The sequence below is a fragment of the Phyllostomus hastatus genome, unplaced genomic scaffold, assembly GCF_019186645.2.
Source record: "Phyllostomus hastatus isolate PE091 unplaced genomic scaffold, TTU_PhHast_1.1 phas_contig_58, whole genome shotgun sequence".
NCBI lineage: Eukaryota > Metazoa > Chordata > Mammalia > Chiroptera > Phyllostomidae > Phyllostomus > Phyllostomus hastatus.
Window position 1 is genome coordinate 29,219,997 of NW_025333916.1, and position 19,110 is coordinate 29,239,106.

The 19,110-nt window shown below is 35.3% G+C and overlaps 1 protein-coding gene across 3 annotated transcripts in view; it reads right to left on the reverse strand.

Moving 5' to 3' along the window:
• Positions 1 to 19,110, reverse strand: part of IPO11 (importin 11) — a 182,372-nt gene that overhangs the window by 61,937 nt on the left and 101,325 nt on the right. For all 3 annotated transcript variants that reach the window (XM_045847914.1, XM_045847913.1, XM_045847916.1), the window contains exons 23-25: positions 16,854 to 16,933; positions 16,114 to 16,194; positions 247 to 342 (exon numbers count right to left, since the gene is read on the reverse strand). In XM_045847914.1, the coding sequence (XP_045703870.1) occupies positions 247 to 342; positions 16,114 to 16,194; positions 16,854 to 16,933 (257 nt within the window). The remainder of the gene's footprint in view (positions 1 to 246; positions 343 to 16,113; positions 16,195 to 16,853; positions 16,934 to 19,110) is intronic.

A 19,110-nucleotide genomic window follows, 5' to 3' on the forward strand; every position in this document is an offset into this window, starting at 1 on the left:
CATACATATGCATGAGAGATGAGATAGCCAAGGAAATCTATCCTTTCTTTTGTGGAAAAATAAAGAACAAAGCTGTATGAGTATGTGAAATTTACATAATTTACTTCAAAATAACCAAATATGTTAAAAAGCTTTCCTTTTACATAAGACAATGAAGAAATAATTTCCCAATGAAGAGGGAAAATAATTAAAACTATAGAACCCTAGGGTCCAATACCATCCTTAGAAGCTCAATAAAAATCTTACCTCCCCTTCTATAATACCTCTGAAAACACAGGGTAGAATTGGTTGAAACATTTGTGGGCCTAATACTGGGTTCACCTTAAGGGCATTTTCCACCACCTAGAAATCAGAAAGACACGTTGGAACAATTAATAACACAAGTCATTACTTCATGCAAAACACAGTTAAAGAAAACAATGCATTAAACATCACACGCCAAATCCAAGATATGAGAGTACATTAGATAAGTATTTGATATTCTGGCTCTGATACATTTTCACAAAATAATGCATTAAAAATGCAACTTGATATAAAATGTGTAATATTTAGACACAGTTCAATACCTTACATAGAGTTACGATTAACCCCATTTTGCTAACATTGCCATCATGTTATTAATGAATTGTTTTTCTTTAATCCTCACTGGAGGAGAAGTTTGTTTTTTTTAAATTGATTTTAGAGAGGGGAGTGGGGAGAGAGAAACACTGATATGAGAGAGAAAACAATAATCCACCAGTACCCTGACCAGGGACTGAACCCACAGCCTTAGTATGTGCCCTGATCAGGAACTGAGCCTGTAACCTTTGATGTATGAGACAATGCTCCAACCACTGAACAAACCTGGCTAGCGCATTGATGGAATTCTTATCTTTGCATTTTAAACAAATAACCTTCATAAGATGTTGCAACAGAGACAGCAAAAGGCATTTGAAAAGTAATGGTTCATAACAGTGAAAAGGAAAGTTAGTTAATAACTGTATACAATATCCAAAAATAAATCTACATTTGTCAATAAACTGGTCAGAAAAGGGCATGTTGTGTACATATACTGAATATTTATTAAATGAGAAATAATCTTATTTCATTTATAATATGGTCATATAGATTATTAACCATGAGGGCTGATTGTTACAGGTAATGTTTATGAACTATAAATTACTTTTATACACTCAAAATAGGTTCTCTCTGTAACAAAGGTAGCAGAAAATTAAGTGAGGTGTGATTTTCTGTTTCCCTACCTTTGTTACATTTTTTATGGAGTAGGTTGGGAAGCAGCAATGAGGACAAAGAAAGATATAGCAGGCTTCCTGTCCCCTTTGCTCAAGGAGGAGGAAGAAAAACACACCATTTGAGAGACTTGTGGCAAGTACCATGTCTCAAAGCAGAGAGCCAGGTTTCCCTTTAAATTTCAAGCAGTATTTCTCAAAATTGGCTACTGGCATTCTAAGTGGGACAGCTGTTTACTGTGTAGGACTTGTCCACGCATTAAGGGGCCTTTAGGATCTTCAGTCTGTACTACGTGCCAATAGCATGCTCGAAACACAAAGGCAATCAAACACACCTCCATGCACTTCAAAACATTCTTAAGGTAAGCGGACAGTATCCACAAAACAGCAATGTTTTCTAATATAGAGCAAGAAGTAAAGGGATGTCCAAGGACAAGCTTCAAAATAAAAAAATTTTATGGAGGCCCAAACATTATACTGTCCTCTAAGAGACACAGAATAAAAGATATCACAGTTCCTGTAAAAAGCAACAGGAGATTCAGAACATAATTAAATCTGACCTCAATAAGGCTTATTTTGTTTAAAAAACTGACTTTGGAATAGAAATAGGGAAGGCATTTAGTAAAGTGGGAATGCAGACAAGCTAGTAGACTGAGGGTCTCGGGGTAAACAAGCTCTCTTATCTGTCAGTGGAAAGTAAGGCCATCCGCTGATTGTTAGACATACATTTAACTCCATTCCTTGTTGAAAACCACTAAAATTACATGAAAAGTATTTGGAAGGGAAGGGGACAATTTTAAGAGAACAAAGACAATGGGAGTTAGATATTAAAACCTACAAAGAAGAAAATCAAAGGGCACTGGAAGAGACTTCTTTGGGAAAGCTAAAGTAATAAAATACCTGATGGGCCATTATGTCTGAACATACCAAGCAGGGACAATGGACAGAGAATTTAGTGCACATAAAATGCGATACACCACACACAAAATGAAGGATAAAAACTACATCACCATATCAATAGATGCTGAGATAGCACCTGATAAAACCCAGCACTCATTGATGATAAAAAATCTCAGCAAAGTGGGAATAGAGGGAACATACCTAAACATAACAAAGGCCATATATGACAAACCCACTGCCAGTATCATACTCAACAGGCAAAAACTAGAAGCATTCCCCTTAAGATTGGGAACAAAACAAGGATATCCACTTTCACCTCTCTTACTCAGCACAGTCCTAACCACAGCAATCTGACAAGAAGAAGAAATAAAAGGCATAGAAATTGGAAAGCAAGAAGTGAAACTATCATTACTTGCAGATAACTTAATAGTGTATGTACATAAGGAACTCCAAAGATTCTACCAAGAAATGACTAAAGCTGATAAATGAATTCAATACAAAATTAATATCCAGAAATCAGTTGCATTTTTATATGCCAGTAATGAACTATCAAAAAGGGAACTTAACAAGCCCACTCACAATTGCTTCAAAAAGAATAAATTATCTAGAAATAAATGTAACCAAGGATGTAAAAGACCTGTACTCAGAAAATTGTAAGACACTAAAGAAAGAAGTTGAAGATACAAATAAGTGGAAGCACATACCATGTTCAAGGACAGGAAGAATTAACATCATTAAGATGTCCATACTACCCAAAGCAATCTACAGATTCAACACAATTGCTATCAAGATACTGATAGCTTATTTCACAGAACCATAACACATATTTCAAAAATTTATATGGAACCACAAAAAGACCTGCATAGCAACAGCACTCCTGAGAAAGAACAACAAAGTTGGAGGAATTATGCTACGTAACAACAAACTACAAGGCCACAGTAATCAAAAGAGCAAGGTACTGAAATAAAAACAGACACAAATCAGTGGAACAGAATGGAAAACCTAGAAATAAAACCATACCTTTATAGTCAATTAATATTTGACAGAGGAAGCAAGCACATACAATGGACTAAAGACAGTTTATTCAATATATGGTGCTGCGAAAATTAGACATATATGTACAGAAAAATGAAACTAGACAACCTTCTTATACCACACATAAGACTAAACTGAAAATAGATTAAAGACTTAAATGTTAGAGATGAAACTATAAAAATCCTGGGAGAAAACACAGGCAGCAAAATCTTGGACACTGCTCATAGCAATATTTTATCTAATACATGTCCTCTGGCAAGGCAAACAGAAGAAAAAATAAACAAATGGGACTACATCAAACTAAAAAAGGTTTTGCACAGCAAAGGAAACCATCGACGAAATAAAAAGACATCCCTGTGAATGTGAACGTTAATGTATTTGTCAATACAGCTGACCAGGGGTTAATATACAAAATTTATAAAGAATTTATAAAACTCAACACCAAAAAGACAAACTACCCAATTAAAAAATTGGCGAAGGACCTAGACAGACACTTCTCCAAAGAGGACAGACACACAGATGGCCAACAGGCATATGAAAAGTTGTTCAATGTCACTAATCATCAGAGAAATGCAAATTAAAACCACAATGAATTATCATCTCACACCTGTCAGAATGGCGATCATCAATAAATCAACAAACAGTAAGTGCTGGTCAAGACGTGGAGAAAGGGGAACCCTTTTGCACTGTTGGTGGGAATGCAGATTGGTGCAGCCACTGTGGAAAGCAGTAGGGAGATACCTCACAAAATTAAAAATGGATCTGCCTTTTTACCCAGTGATCCCACTTCTGGGAAGTTATCTGAAGAAATCCAAAACACCAATTCTAAAGAATGCAAGCACCCCTATGTTCACTGGAGTGCTATTTACAATCACCAAGATTTGGAAGCAGCCCAAGTGTCATCAGTAGATGAGTGGATAAAACAATTATGGGACATTTACACAATGGAGTACTCCGTGGCTACAAAAAGAAGAATGAACCTGGAGAACATTATGCTAAGTGAAATACGCCAGTCAGAGAAAAACAAATACCATATGATTTTATCCATATGTGAAGTCTAATCAACAAACTGAACTAACAAGCAAAACTGAGACAGACTCATAGACAGAGAGCAGGCTGACAGCTCCACGGGAAGGGATTAAGGGGGTGGAGAGATTAGAGAAAAAGGACTCATATGGACAACAGTGTGGTGATGGTTGCAGGGAGAAGCTTGGGAGAAGCTTGTATAAGAGGGATAACTGGTAATGAAAAAAGCTACAATAAAAATAAATTTTAAAAATAAGTAAAAAGCAAAAAAAAATTACACTAAGCCTTGACGGGTGTCACACAGTTGTCTGGATGTCGTCCAGCAAAGTGAAAATTCACCAGCTGGATGAAACAGGGCACATACCTGGGTCGCCATTAGGTCCCCAGTAGGGACGCACATATGAGAAGCAACCAATCAATATTTATCACATCGATGTTTCTCTCCCTCTCTTTCTCCCTCCCTCCCCTTCTCTCTAAAAATAAATAAAATCTTTAAAAAAATGTTAAAAATTTCTAGCTCCAAGGATTACAAAAGTTTGTATAGAAAAGAAATAGTCACGTTTAGATGACGATGACTTAGAATATTCATTTAAATGTTATCTATCATTCAATATAAATAAGCTATCACTTTGCATATTCTTTATATATAAAGGTATAGTTACTATTTTTTGTTAAAAGGTTTATTTTACTTTTTAAATATATTTTATTTATTATGCTATTACAGTTGTCCCAATCTTTCCCCTCTGTCCCCCTCTGCCAGGTACCCCCAATTCTCTCCATGAACACCCCCACCTTGGTTCATGGGTCCTGCACATAAGTTCTTTAGCTTCTTCACTTCCTATACTATTCTTAACATCCCTGTCTACTTTGTACCTACCATCTATGCTTCTTAGTCCCTGCACCTTTCCCCCTATTCTCCCTTCTAGCTGATAACTCTCCAAGTGATCTCCATATCTATGATTCTGTTCCTGTTCTGCTTCTTTGCTTAGTTTGTTTTCTTAGATTCTGTTGTTGATCATTGTAAATTTGTTGCCATTTTAATATTCATAAGGTTTGATCATCTTTTTCTTAAATTAAGTCCCTTTAATATTTCAGGTAATAATGGCTTGGTGATGATGAACTCCTTTAGTTTTACCTTGTCTGAGAAGCACTTTATCTGCTCTTCAATTCTAAATAATAGCTTTGCTGGGCAGAGTCATCTAGGTTGTAGGTCCCTGATTTTCAGAACTTCAAATACTTCTTGCCAGTCCCTTCTTTGCCTGCAATGTTGTTTTTGAGAAGTCAGCTGTCAGTCTTATTACCTCCTTTGTAGGTAACTCTCTGGTTTTGCTTCTTTTAAGACTCTTTTATCTTTAATGTTTGGCACTTTTATTATAATATGTCTTGGTGTGGTCCTCTAAAGGAACTACAATATTCCAGGACTAAAATGGAGTCTTTGTATTAAAAAAGGTAGGGACCATAGCTAGAGAAGATCAAATTGTTTCTGAAAACGTATGAAGGAAAATGCCATTATCACACTGAATGAAGATAAATTTCAGGAAGTAGAACTGATAAAAAATAGAACACAGATTGAACAGTTGACCAGCCACAAGTGAAGAAGTCTGGGACTATTCCTAGTTTTCATGTGTGGTTGGTGGGTACAAACTGTGGTGCTGCTAAAAATAACATGGTTTGATGAATGTATAAATAAGCAGAACAACAACTGATATTTCTTTCAAATCAATTAAAAAATAAAGACAATATTGATAATAATAATGATGATGATGATGACGATGTTTGGTTTCATACATGTTGAACTTGAGATGCCTGTGGAAAATCCATACGGAATGGTCCTGTATTATTTCACAAATGACATTCCATAATCTACTTCCCAAGGAAGACATTGCAGTTGTAACTTAAAAACCAGACTTCAAACTATTTCTATAGTGAATGTTCTTCCATACTGATCAACCTCCCACCAAACATCTGACCAGCAGCAGTTTTCACTTCTGAACAAATTTTTATGCATTAAAAAATGCATCTCTGATTTCAGTGGTAATATACAATTCTGTATATTTCAAGTGAAATGCATATACATCCAGATTGTCAAACAGCTCCAAGAAGGAAGTAACACTAAAGACAACTAATATAATAAAATGTAGTTCAAAGTAAGGTAATTTGCAAATGTTAATTGGATTTAAATCACAACCTACTCCTCTAGGTAGAGATTATTATGTTCTCAGGTATTTTAGCAATTTGATGTGTTTTAATCTATTTAGTTTACTTTTGTTTTGATGCTCAAACTGTCCCATAATTAGCCAGTGGGAGCTCTTTCAAAGTTCATTCCTGCATTCTTTGGTAACACCCCATCTTCATTTTCTTCTAGCACAAAGAAAGCTCCCCAGATTATCTTGTATTGCATGCCCCTTTGTCTGAGCTCTAGAGTCAACCAGAAGGACACAATATTCACAGAGCAGATGAGGCTCTGGTGTACTTGCTGACACAGAATTGATACTGCTTCTAGGTCTTTGCTTACACATAATTAGATAATCTATATTCTCTTCCTAAAAAGCATATACCATGAACTCAACAAATTCAATTTAGGATTACAACATTTTACATAACTTCTTTGATTTTATATTTCCATCTTATATTGAAGAATGCCAGATACTAATGATCTGATTTGCTTCTACCTACTATATATAAATGTGTGTGTGTGTGTGTGTGTGTGTGTGTGTGTGTGTATATATATATATATATATATATATATATATATATATATGCACATATGGGTTTCAAAATAACACCACCATCACTACTGAATGCAATTTATAATGTTTTCATTTCTTTCTGTTCTAATGTGATACAAGTGATAGTCATGTAAAATACTACGTATTAAAGTTACTGGAAATATTCTTCTCAGATGTCTATGCCACCAACATAATAATAGTTAGATTCAAATGTTTCAGCTTGTTTTCTATCTTTAAAAATTACTTTTACTTTCAGCCCTGGCTACTGTGGCTCAGTGGGCTGAGTGTCAACCTGCGAAACAAAGGGTCGCTGGTTTGATTCCAGTCAGGGCACATGCCTGGGTTGCGGGCCAGGACCCCAGTAGGGGGCCACATGAGAGGCAACCACACACTGATGTTTCTCTCCCTCTCTTTCTCCCTCCCTTCCCCTCTCTCTAAAAAATAAATAAAATCTTTTAAAAATTGTTTTTACTGTCATTATTTTAAATCATGTAGAGCATCTACCTAGCTCTAAAGCAAAAGTACAAAACAGACCCTGGCTGGGTGGCTCAGTTGGTTGAAGCATTGCCCCATGCACCAACAGGTTAAGGGTTTGATTCCTTCCCAGGGCACTTACAGGAGGCAACCAATAGAGGTTTCTCTCTCATATCAATGTCTCTCTCTCTCCCCTCCCCCACCCCTAAAATCAGTAATCATATCCACAAGTGAGGATGAAAAAAAGAAAGTACAAAACAGATACACATCCTAAAAGATCCAGCTACCATCCTCTCTCCCTCTTCCCCCTACATAACCACTTTTCTTAATTTGATATATTTTTTCATTGCTATCTATTTTGCACTCTTTAAATAGAAGAAAACTCTAGATATCATTCTTCGCGTATGGTCTCAAAATCAATCTAAAACTGTATATATAGGTCATCTTCATTCCTTTTTAAAGCTGCATAATAGTCCTCTGTGTGACAAAATAATCATCCAATCATATGTTACTATTTTTATAAGTATTTGCTATTATAAATCTAACCATTATTATTTTTACAATCATTTTGCTCTTATAAATATATTATAATAGATTAATCTATCCCTTTTCTGAACGTACAGGAAGAGACCGTGTTTTTAAAATTTGTCAAAACTTCGGGCTTTTAGTTTGTGCATTTCAGTCAAACAATTTTACTGACTCAGAATGCCTATGTGTATACATCACAGCTCCAATACTTACTAGCTGTGTGCCCTTGGACAAGGTATTTTCTGCTTTGTGATTTAATTTCTCTTCTGTAAAAACTGAGAACAGTACTGTTATAGGTTTATGTGTTACATGAACGCAGTGTCTCTATATTATGTGTTCAGAAATGTGTAGCATATAGCAAATGCTAGTATTAGCTATTATTATTACAGAATAAATTATACCTCAAAAATATTTGTGCCATCTTTTAAATAAACCTTATCACAAAGAATGAAAGCAATGGGCTCATTACTGCTTGATAAGACCATGAAAAAACAGAAAACTAAGAAATTCAAAGTTAAATGTAGATACACAAATTTCAAATTTAGAAATTTTAACAATTAAAATTTGACTATTTTTAGAATATAATTGTATTCACCCAGATAAGTTGTTCCAAGTCAAAGAATACAATAAAGCCTATTTTTCCTCTTAACTCTTTGCTCCTAAAGCAGGCCTACTTGTCTCTCTATCCAATTTTCATAGCATTGTAATTTTCTGCTTCAAAGCACAAAGAAGTTACTTCCAGATACTGTCAGAAATTAGTATAACAGTGACACTTAGTCAAAAATATATTTAAAATGTTACATAGCACACTATATTAAGAAACAGTATCTGAGGTATTAAAAATGAAAATAATGAGCTAGTATTAAAAACTATTATTATAGCTTTAACGAAACTCTGAGAATAGGCAAATGCCAAAAATTTTTAGAACACTCAGCTTTCAAATACAAGCACTAAAGCACCACTGTCCTAAAATATTCCTTATATAAAAACACAAATACCTTATCCATGATAATTAGTATATTCTTAGAATTTAACATATATTTAATAAATTAAAAACATACTGTTTTGAGATTTTAAGTCAAATATACAGGTTTGACTACAGCAATGTTTATATAAAAATAGTCCTAAATATATGTTATTACACTGCCAAATTTCAATTCAAGTATTTATATCCTATTAATGTCCTCCTACTGGCATTATTTACAGAGAAACTGGTTTAATGTGTAACTTAGATTAAATGTTACAAATATTTTAATATACATTTGTATGATAACTGATTTGTGCTAAGCCATTCTAAAAAATATCAAGTAAAACTGAGGGACAGATAATGACATTACCTTCTTTTACTTCAAAGGAAAAAGAAGCAAGCAATTTTTTTCTATTAAAATTGTAAGGGTAATATTGTAATATTATGTAAATTTGGAATTTTCCATAATAAAAATTTTTAACATTGTTATTCTGAAAAGCAAGAAGAATCGACTACAATTAATTTTAAAGAGCCAGCTGAGATACGTAGTTCTTACTAAAGAGTAAAGATCTATCATGTTAATCACCTACTCCCTTCTAAAAATTTAACTAATGTATTCTTTATTTTAAATAAACATTTATTTAGAAGAAATGGTCAAAGGAATAGGCAGAATAACTTGGTTTGGTTTGTTTTTCTTATAGCCAGAGAGCTTAGCAACCTAATTATATGGCCTGCAAGTGAATTAATCTTGTTTTACCCCTAAAGGATATTACATATAATTAACTATATAATCAGATTAGATACAAAATAAGCAACACTCAGATTCACTGATTACATGCTAGGCATAGTTATAAGTGCTTTACACCTAGAACTTGTGTAATCCTTACCTCAACCTAGGAAGTAGGTAAGGTTTCCATCCCCGTTTTACAGATGGAAAGTGAGGAAGAGAGGTTAACGTGCTCACCTTACAGAGCTGAGAAGTAGCAGAGCCAGTACTCTAGCCGTAGCAGTGCTGCTTCAGTCCAGAGTGTAACCTGCTATGCTATACTGCTTCTGATTACTTTCCAAGAATGTAATTTTTTTAAATAGTAAGAAGAAAATAAATATTCTTCTTAGGACATATTCTAAAACACTTGATTCATTTTTCAAATGAATTTCACAATGTCCATTCCATGTGACTTAAAAAAGGTTGTCTTTCAACAGTTACTTTGCTAATACCATTGCAGAAAAGCAGGAGGAAAAAAAAACACTTTCAATTCAAATTTTTTTCTGGAAGGTGTTTAAACATAAGACACAACCTCTTTTCTTCATCACTTAGAATATATAGATTACAATTCCACTCAGAGGATTTCAGAAAATTCATACAGCTTATTAAAAATCACACAATACTGCCCCTTATATAACAAATAGCATAATTTAATCCCAGAATGTACTCAAGAACCATATAAGTAGCAGAGCTGGGTGTGCAAACCAAGGCACAGGTCAAGGAGAAAAGACCATTCTCAATGAACTCTTAGTATATATTTTGGATGGCACTGCTACTCGATGTAACGATAAATGCCATGCCATCCTCAACATGAGAATTACGGGTTCCCAAGCTTCCAAATCAGTTATACTGCATATATTCAGAGAAAAAAAAAACACGTATTTACTAAGTTTATGACCGTGGAAAAGCTTACAGTCTCAGAGAGAAAGATAAACACACACACACTGAAAAAATCTATAAAGACAACATCGAAATAACAGCAATTTTCTCTCCATTTGATATCACTCCCGCATTGCTGATCAATTTTCCCTCAGTTAGAATTAAGTCCAAAGTGTCAATTTCTTGTTATCTCCTGTACTTCCAGAGAAAAAATTATCTCCAAGGCAAAAGATGAAGACTGTGCTAGACAAATTAAGTACCTCAATATAATTATGTATTGCCACTACATCAGTTAAGAGCATAAATGTAATAAAAATACACAAAAACATTTTAGTAAACAACTCAATTATAATGTTACAAATGTTATAATATTTAACAAAAGTTACAATGTTACTTGTAAGCTTTGGGGCTAAAATACTTGAAAGCAGTGTGGGTGAGGACTGTTAGTCACTTGGCAATAGACCAGGCCTCCCTATCCAAGCCACAAACAGATTCTTATTAGCAATTATTATCAAAGCCCACATGCTTCTTGGCAATGGTGGCTTAGATTCTCAGCCTTTATCCCCTACTCTACAAAAGACAGAAGAACCTATGAAATTAAAACCAAAGAGTTCTGCCATATTTTCACTCTATTTGTCCTTTTTAGTTTGAAGCTTCTTTTGCAATTTCAAATACAAGAAAGGAAAACTCAGGGTGTGCTGAACAGTGGAATATGTTTGATAAACGGACTTTCTGAAAAAAATTAGAATTAACCAAAGAACTTTTTATTTCATTAAAGAATGAACACTCCCAAATAAGTGCAGATGTCTGGTTATTGCAATGTACCTCTGTCTTATTCTGATAGGCTTCAGGAAGCTCTGACAACCTTGTTTCCTTTTTGAATGAAAACACCAAAATCACATGCCAGTTACCTATACTCTTTTTTTTTCTTTTAAATATTGTATTTATTTATTTTAGAGAGAGGAAGGTAGGGAAAAAGAGAGGGACAGAAACGTTCATCAGCTGTATCTCCTAGGGGCCCCAACTCGGCACCAGGACCAAGAGTCATGCATGTGCCCTAACTGGGAATTGGACCAGCAACATTTGGCTCTGCAGGAAGATGCTCAACCAACTGGGCCACACTGGCCAGAGCACAGTTACCTATACTCTTCACTTACCAGTATATCTACAGCCTCAATCACTGCTATGTTTGCCAACCCAGAAAACAAACTCTTGCCTCTTTTCCAAGTTAATCCTTCCATATACCCTCTAGATTTAAAGTAAATACCAATACCTTTTATTATTTGGAGCCATCTTCCTCCATCGAGTCACTTTCACCTACAAAAACCTACACAGATCAGGTTCTCCTCATTACCTCTCCATACACAAAATCCATCATTTTACTTTTAATACTAGATTTTTGTTATGGATTGAACTGTATGTTGAAGTCCTAATCCTAGGTGCCTGAGGATGTGACCTTATTTGAATACAGGGTCTTTGCACATGTAATTAAGATAAAGTTAATCCATTATGACTGGTGCCCTTATAAAAAGAGAAAACAGAAATACAAGGAAAATGCCATGTGACAATGGAGGCTTTGTGATGCATGTACAAGCCAAGGAAGCCAAAGACTGCTGGCAACCACCAGAAGGCGTGGAAAGTCTCCCCTGGAGGAGAGGGAAGAGGAGGGGAGGAGAGGGGAGGGGAGACCCTGCCAACATTCTGACTTCTACACTCCAGAAGCCTGAGAGAGAGAGAACTACTACAAATATTACAAATTAATTTCTGTTGTTTTAAGGCAGCCAAGTTGTGGTACTTTGTAGTGGTAGCTCTAGGAAACGAATACAGTCCTTAATGATACTGTCAGCTCCTTTCTTTTCGTATCATTTTATAATTGAATGGTCTAGTAATTTGGCACATAACCGCCTCCAATTTCCAGACACCAAAGGGTTTAAGTAACACCATTATGCCTACCCTCAAAAGATAACCCTCACAGTATTTTCCATTCTTGGTCTTGCTCACTTCTTTGTGGTATTTAACCCTGTATTTAGCTAGCTTAATTCACCCTACTAAGGTTGCCAGAAGTCACAAATAAAAATACCGTTTTATCTGGCAACCCTAACCTTTACTAAACTTTTAAAACTCAATTCCCATCTCATTCTCCTTGAAAAATGTACTCTACAAAATTCTGGGTTAGAAAAAAACTTCTATATTCCCAAAATAACATAAGCAGATACATGAAATGGTTCCCAGCTAGAAGCATTCATGAAAATCACCTGGGGAACTTTAAAAAAAATACTATTGTATGTTCTTCAATTTTCACAAAGTTCACCAGCTGAATCTGAGATACTGCTAATCTAAAACCACTGTTGACCACAAGAAAGAAAATCCCTGCCAAGATTCCTGTGGTCAAATGAGCTCAAATTCTTAAGCAAAGTCTAGCAGCCATGGTTTAGCGGTGCCTCACATGCACGCTGCATTTCAGTGAAAAGGCCCAGACAGGGCTGCCAAACCTGTGCAATGCTCCTGCCATCTGAGCCTATTATAACCAATAGGACTGAGATGTCCCTGTCCAATTGGAGCTGCACAGCTATATCCTCATTTGCATATTTACTGACCATTAAGAGGGACACCACAACAACCAATCAGAACAGAGGGGCCAAGCCAATCAGGGTAGTGATATCTGGACCAATCAAAGTGTACAAATTTGGACTTTTCATTTCAATATAAACAAACCAATTAAGGACTGCGGCAGAAACCTCAGTGGAGAGCACTTTCAGCTGCCTTTCCCTGGCTTGAGCTGTAACACTTCAGGTGTAACAGAGGATTGCTTCACTTGAGCAGTTTTAAGCAAATAAAGTCTCTCCCTTCACTGCATCCCAGATTAGGGACTCCTGGTAGCAATCAATTGGTGGGAGAGAACTGTGGTTCACACCACTACTTGCATTAACACTAAATAGGGACCGGTTGTTCACTTGCGTCTCCCACCTCAACAGAATAAATTACTTAAGACCAGAAACTGATTTTCCTATTATTTATTCCTAACAGGAGAAAGCACCGAGTATCACTGATACCAATAGCCTGGCCAGACTGCAGGAATAGGCAGAAGGTGGGGAAAAGGAGGGTCAGCCAGAGTGCCACATTGTCTGGATAACCAAGCTGGGGCCTGGTGAATGCTCTGCCCCTTGTGCACAGCAACCTACTCTGGGCAGCAGATCCCCCACCCCTCAGGCAATATGGCAATAGGAGGAAGTTTTGTAGTAAGCTCACACAAGGCTAGTAAGATGGTTGGATAGGGAAAAAATCCCTCCCGCCCCCTTCCAGTACCTGACTGTGCACAGGACCAGGGGAAGGCAGTCACATTGGCTTCAGAGATCAGAATAGCAGAAAAGGAGGAAGGGACATACTCTTTTACCCAATTCCTGAACATACTGGCTGATGCATTCACAGGACCTTCCGACCATGGAAGCTGCATGGCCAATGGCAGCATTGGACCCACATGCAGGTTCTGATGTGGCAGCCAGAGGCCTGACAGTGGCCAGGAGAAAAGCTGAGCTGCCTGGACGTCCACTCAGTGACCACCTGTGGTCCCCAAAGGATGGTACTTTAAATGGGAAAAGGAACTCTGGACACTGTCTTTAGTTTTGGTCTGGCTGAGGGAAGCTGGGTTTTCCTGTTTCCAGGAGGGGATGGGCTTTGAGACAAGAGCCTGCCATTCTCCCAGACTGTGTAGCTTTTGAATGAAAACCTCTTTCCTTTCTCACCAACCTCTGCATCTAGAATTTGTCCACTGGTGGCAGTGGGCAGCTGAACCCTGTTTTTTTGGTTTGGTAACATCAATACCAGAAGGTGGCAAAACTCTGTCCATGGGCCAAATCCAATTAACTGCTTAACTTTGTAAATAAATTAGTATTGGAATAGAGTCACACTTATTTGTTTACATATTATCTATGACTGCTTTCAATCTACAATAGCAGATATAAATAGTTGAGACAGAGATCACATGACCCATAAAACCTAAAACATTTACTATGTGGTCCTTTACAGAAATAGTTTGCTGACCCCCTAACCTGTATGGTAAACAAATAATCAATGATATACCAAATGCAACCAATTTATAATTGAAATTAACAAGCATGTTAATATGGATATCGGGAGCTTTATATGTGCACCTGTGTATATACAATAAATATCTGAATACATAAAATACTACAATGTTTGAGTAAGTTCAAATTGATGACTCTTATTAGATATATAGTAACTATCATATTGGTTAAAAAGAAAAAAGACTACCATCTGAACAAACTTTTACCCACATTGTCCAAAAATATACTGTGGATTGATGCTACATTACTGTGATTAAATACACTCCTTACAATGAACCTCTTTGGGCAAACACTTCTCATTTCACTGGGAGAAAATCACACAGTTTTTAGGATCTCAAGCAATGTCATGGTTTTCACACAATAAATGCTACTTTGTGATGACAGCAACACTTCACCTAAAGAGCTCTCATATTTCACTTAGAATAGAGCTAAGAAACTAAAAACAAAAACGAATACTTCTAACAGCTACATCCTCTCACTAAGTCCATACATAAAGTATGTAATGTATATATGTGTATATATGTATATACACAAAAATATACATGTAAAGATGTATTTTAGTATATATACTTATGTTTATATGCAATTACATACATTTATTTGATACTCTCTGTATCTTTAGCATACAGGTTTAACATATAAAGATAATATACAATCAGGGCCAGTTAGTTCTTGACTATACAAAATTATATACAATATATAAAGATAATATATACTTTCAATCTGTAAAGATATAATGCATAAAGACTAACTCAGAGCTTATTTGGTTGTTTTGGTTTTGTTTAAGCTATAACTGATTATTATATTAATTTCAGGTGTACACCAGTGATTTGATATTGGTTCGTAATTACACACAATCCATAATTCTCATAGCCAGCTTAAATTAAAAGTACCAACTTATAACATGAAAATTTTATCTCAAAAGTAGGCTAACAAACTGGAGGAGTGAGAAGTATCAAATGTCACTAGCCTTCGGATAATTCATAAAAGATTTTAAAACACTGCTATACAAAGGGAGGTCTCAGGATGAAGAGGACCTTCTTAGAAATGTGGTATCTGCATTTCCCCAATGTCCTCAGGTGATCCATATGATTTGAGACCTCTGGTCCAGAAATACTAGACCAAATGAATATTGCTAAGAGAAATTACTGTTTAAAATTACTCTTCTCGCCCTGGCTGGTGTGGCTCAGTGGACTGAGTAGCAGCCTGCGACCCCAAAGGTTGCTGGTTCAATTCCCAGTCAGGCAAATACCTGGGTTGTAAGCCAGGTCAGGTCCCCAGTAGGTAGCACATGAGAGGCAACCACACATTGATGTTTCTCCCCTCTTTGTCCCTCCCTTCCCCTCTGTCTAAAATAAATACAATATTAAAAAATAAAAAATAAATAAAATTACTCTTCTCCTCCTTGCCAATCATCCTAATCCCAGTAAAGGTCCAATTTCATAACATATAAATGGAAAACTTCTAACAATAATCATTTAAAAGATGGCAATACCTTGAGTACTTGAACTTGACCTTCTGTGGTAATGTCCTTTAGCAGCTCACAAAAGGACTGACACAGACCTACTGCATATGTCTGCAATTTAATCAAAAGTCAAAATATACATATAAATGTATCTGTAATATCTAAAACCACATAAAATTCAGTTTGGGATTCATTATAACCTATTGAGAATTATATACTAAAGTTTCATTTAATATTGTTTAGGAGTCCTGGCTGGTGTGGCTCAGTGGATTGAGTGCTGGCCTGTGAACCAAAAGGTTACTGGCTCGATTCTCAGGCAGGGCACATACATGCCTGAGTTGCAGGCCAGGTCCCCAGTTGGTGGTGCAGGAGAGGAAAGCACATACTAACATTTCTTTCCCTCTCTTTTACCTTTCTTTCCACACTCTCTAAAAATTAATAAATAAAATCTTAAAAGATTTAAAAAATGAAAAATTATAAAATTCTTTACAAAAAGTTTAGGAAATAAAAATAAGAGCTATTTCTCATGCTGATTTTTATAGAAATATGAAGATATTCTTATCAAATATTCACAGAACATAATTTCTGTGCTAAAAACCTAATTCACAGAACTGCATCCTATCTCCCCTGCAGTGAGGGGCAATGTTCATATATATACCGCCCTTAATATAGGTTCATCAGTTAAATTTTGAAAAGATAACTCCTGACTTCAAAAGAAAAATAAAATGATAAGTATATAATTTTTTACAATGCAAAACACTATAACATACCTGTAAAAATTCTGTTGATGATAAAAAGATATAACCATTGATGATCTTAAAGCAGGTTCTGAGATTTTCTGAACTTAGTTCTGCCAAAATAATAAATAGTTTTTAAAAAGAACAAATTAATTCATTGTTCAGTATCAGGTTAAACAGAGTGAATTACTTAAAATTACATACACTTCTTTACAAATCCTCACTAGTATATAAATAACTACCCCCAAACTGGCATCAACCTATAACTTAATGCTTCCCCATATACCTCCCACTATAAAAAACAATTTAGAAAAAAATTAAGTTCCCTTTTTTCCTTTCAGAAAAGAACCACATAACCACATGACCCAATCTTTAAAATCAAATTAAATGTCTAGTATTAGCAATGGCAAACAACATGCAATTGAATTGTTTTACCATCACATTTTGACATCTGCTTAAATGGGTTCATGCAATAAGCATTATGCTACCATACTTATAAAAAGAATCCTTGTTATACTCTAAAAAATATTGTTTGGATATCCTCAATCCTTGAACTTCGTTTTTCCCACTCATAAAAATGTCCTTAAAAAAAGTAATTACCAGAATAACAGGAAAAGGATAGTGTTTTTATCCATGCCTTTAAAAGTGCAAAGTAGAAGCTATTTTGTTAAAATTGACTATGAGCAAATGTTATGCAGTGTTATTTTACACATCTTATCACATACACTAGTTACACAATAGAATACAAATTGTATGTACATAATTGTGTAGATAAAAAAACACAAAATATCATCTACGCCTAAAACCTGCCATTCTTTGTTGCTAATACTTAAACATTCTATTTACTTGCAATAGGACAGGTTACAAAAAATTCTTCTGGCAAAATACTGACCTATGGCCTGGGCTCTTATGTAACTCATACTTTAACAAAGTGAGAAGACATTATATTCAGATGAGAATTTCCTATATATTCTCACAAGAAAATGACAATCCTACTTTTGGCTCAAAATGTATCTTAAAGGCATTAGTTCACAAACTTTAGGATTTAACAAATAATTTTAAAATAAGGATGTGGAGGGAAAGGCAATGGCCAATTTATAACCATGCTAATGAAAGGCATAAAAAGAAATAACAAAGGTTGTCATCTAAATATTTTTCATAACAAAAGACAAAACTCTCAGGATAGACAGGTAGGCATTCATCCTGGATAGTTATCCTTATGAGAAATTCACATTGTCCCCTTCTCCTCAAGGAGAAAAGTCCAGTAAATTCTGGACTTGTTTATAATGTTTCCCAGTCCAACATATTTGGGAACTTAGGATGGCTATATTCCAGGCACGCCAGGGAACATAATTTCTAAATGACTCCCATCATTTATGATGAAGAAAACAATATTTAAGACAGGTTGATTTTCAAAGCTTTAACACCCACCTCTTCTTACAGATATTTAAAAAACTATTCCTAGATCAATCATGTCCATCATGCTAAGAGTAGGTTTTATTAAATTTTCCAGGGCATGCTGTAATCAGCATATAGTAAATACTACTATTAAATATAGTCCTAAAATCAGTAAATGTATCAATCTTTAGGCATATTAAACACTGTTCATTATATCCATGAGTTCCTAGTAACACAAAGAAATATTATTATCTGGTCCTAGTATCAGAACCATACAATGGATCTGTATTTATTTTCAGACCCTATGAATAACTAAAGCCAAATGTTTTCAACCAGGGACAAGTTTTCCCCTCTGGGGACATCTGGCAATGTCTGAAAGCTCTGGTTATTACAACCAGCACCTAATGGGTTGAGGCTAAGGGTGCTTAATATTAAGGTTCCTGCAATGCACTGGGCAACCCCACACAACAAAGAATGCCCAAAATTTCAACAGTGTCCATATTGAAAATCTCTAATTTAGGTGATCGATTTTCTTCCTTCCACAGACTGAGAGAGCTCTGAGGAAAATCTGTGGTTTAAAGTTTCTAGTTATGCTGTGTGCATATGTGATTTATATCTATCTGTGTAATTTATAGTCCACTTCTTTTTCTCTATTTTTTGGTGCTATTTTTAATTTATAATTTCAAATGTTACATTTGATTTATTCTTTTAAGTTTCTGTAAAGAGGACAAAGAGAATAAATTACTGAATTATGTCACAAAGATTTAATACGAATTTATTTATGTTTAACCATGCTAGGTAATGCTTATGTCTGGAAATGCAACTCTAATAGTTTCTTCTATTTCTGACAAAATAAAAAGCCAAAGAGTGTAAGATCCTTATGATGCAGGGG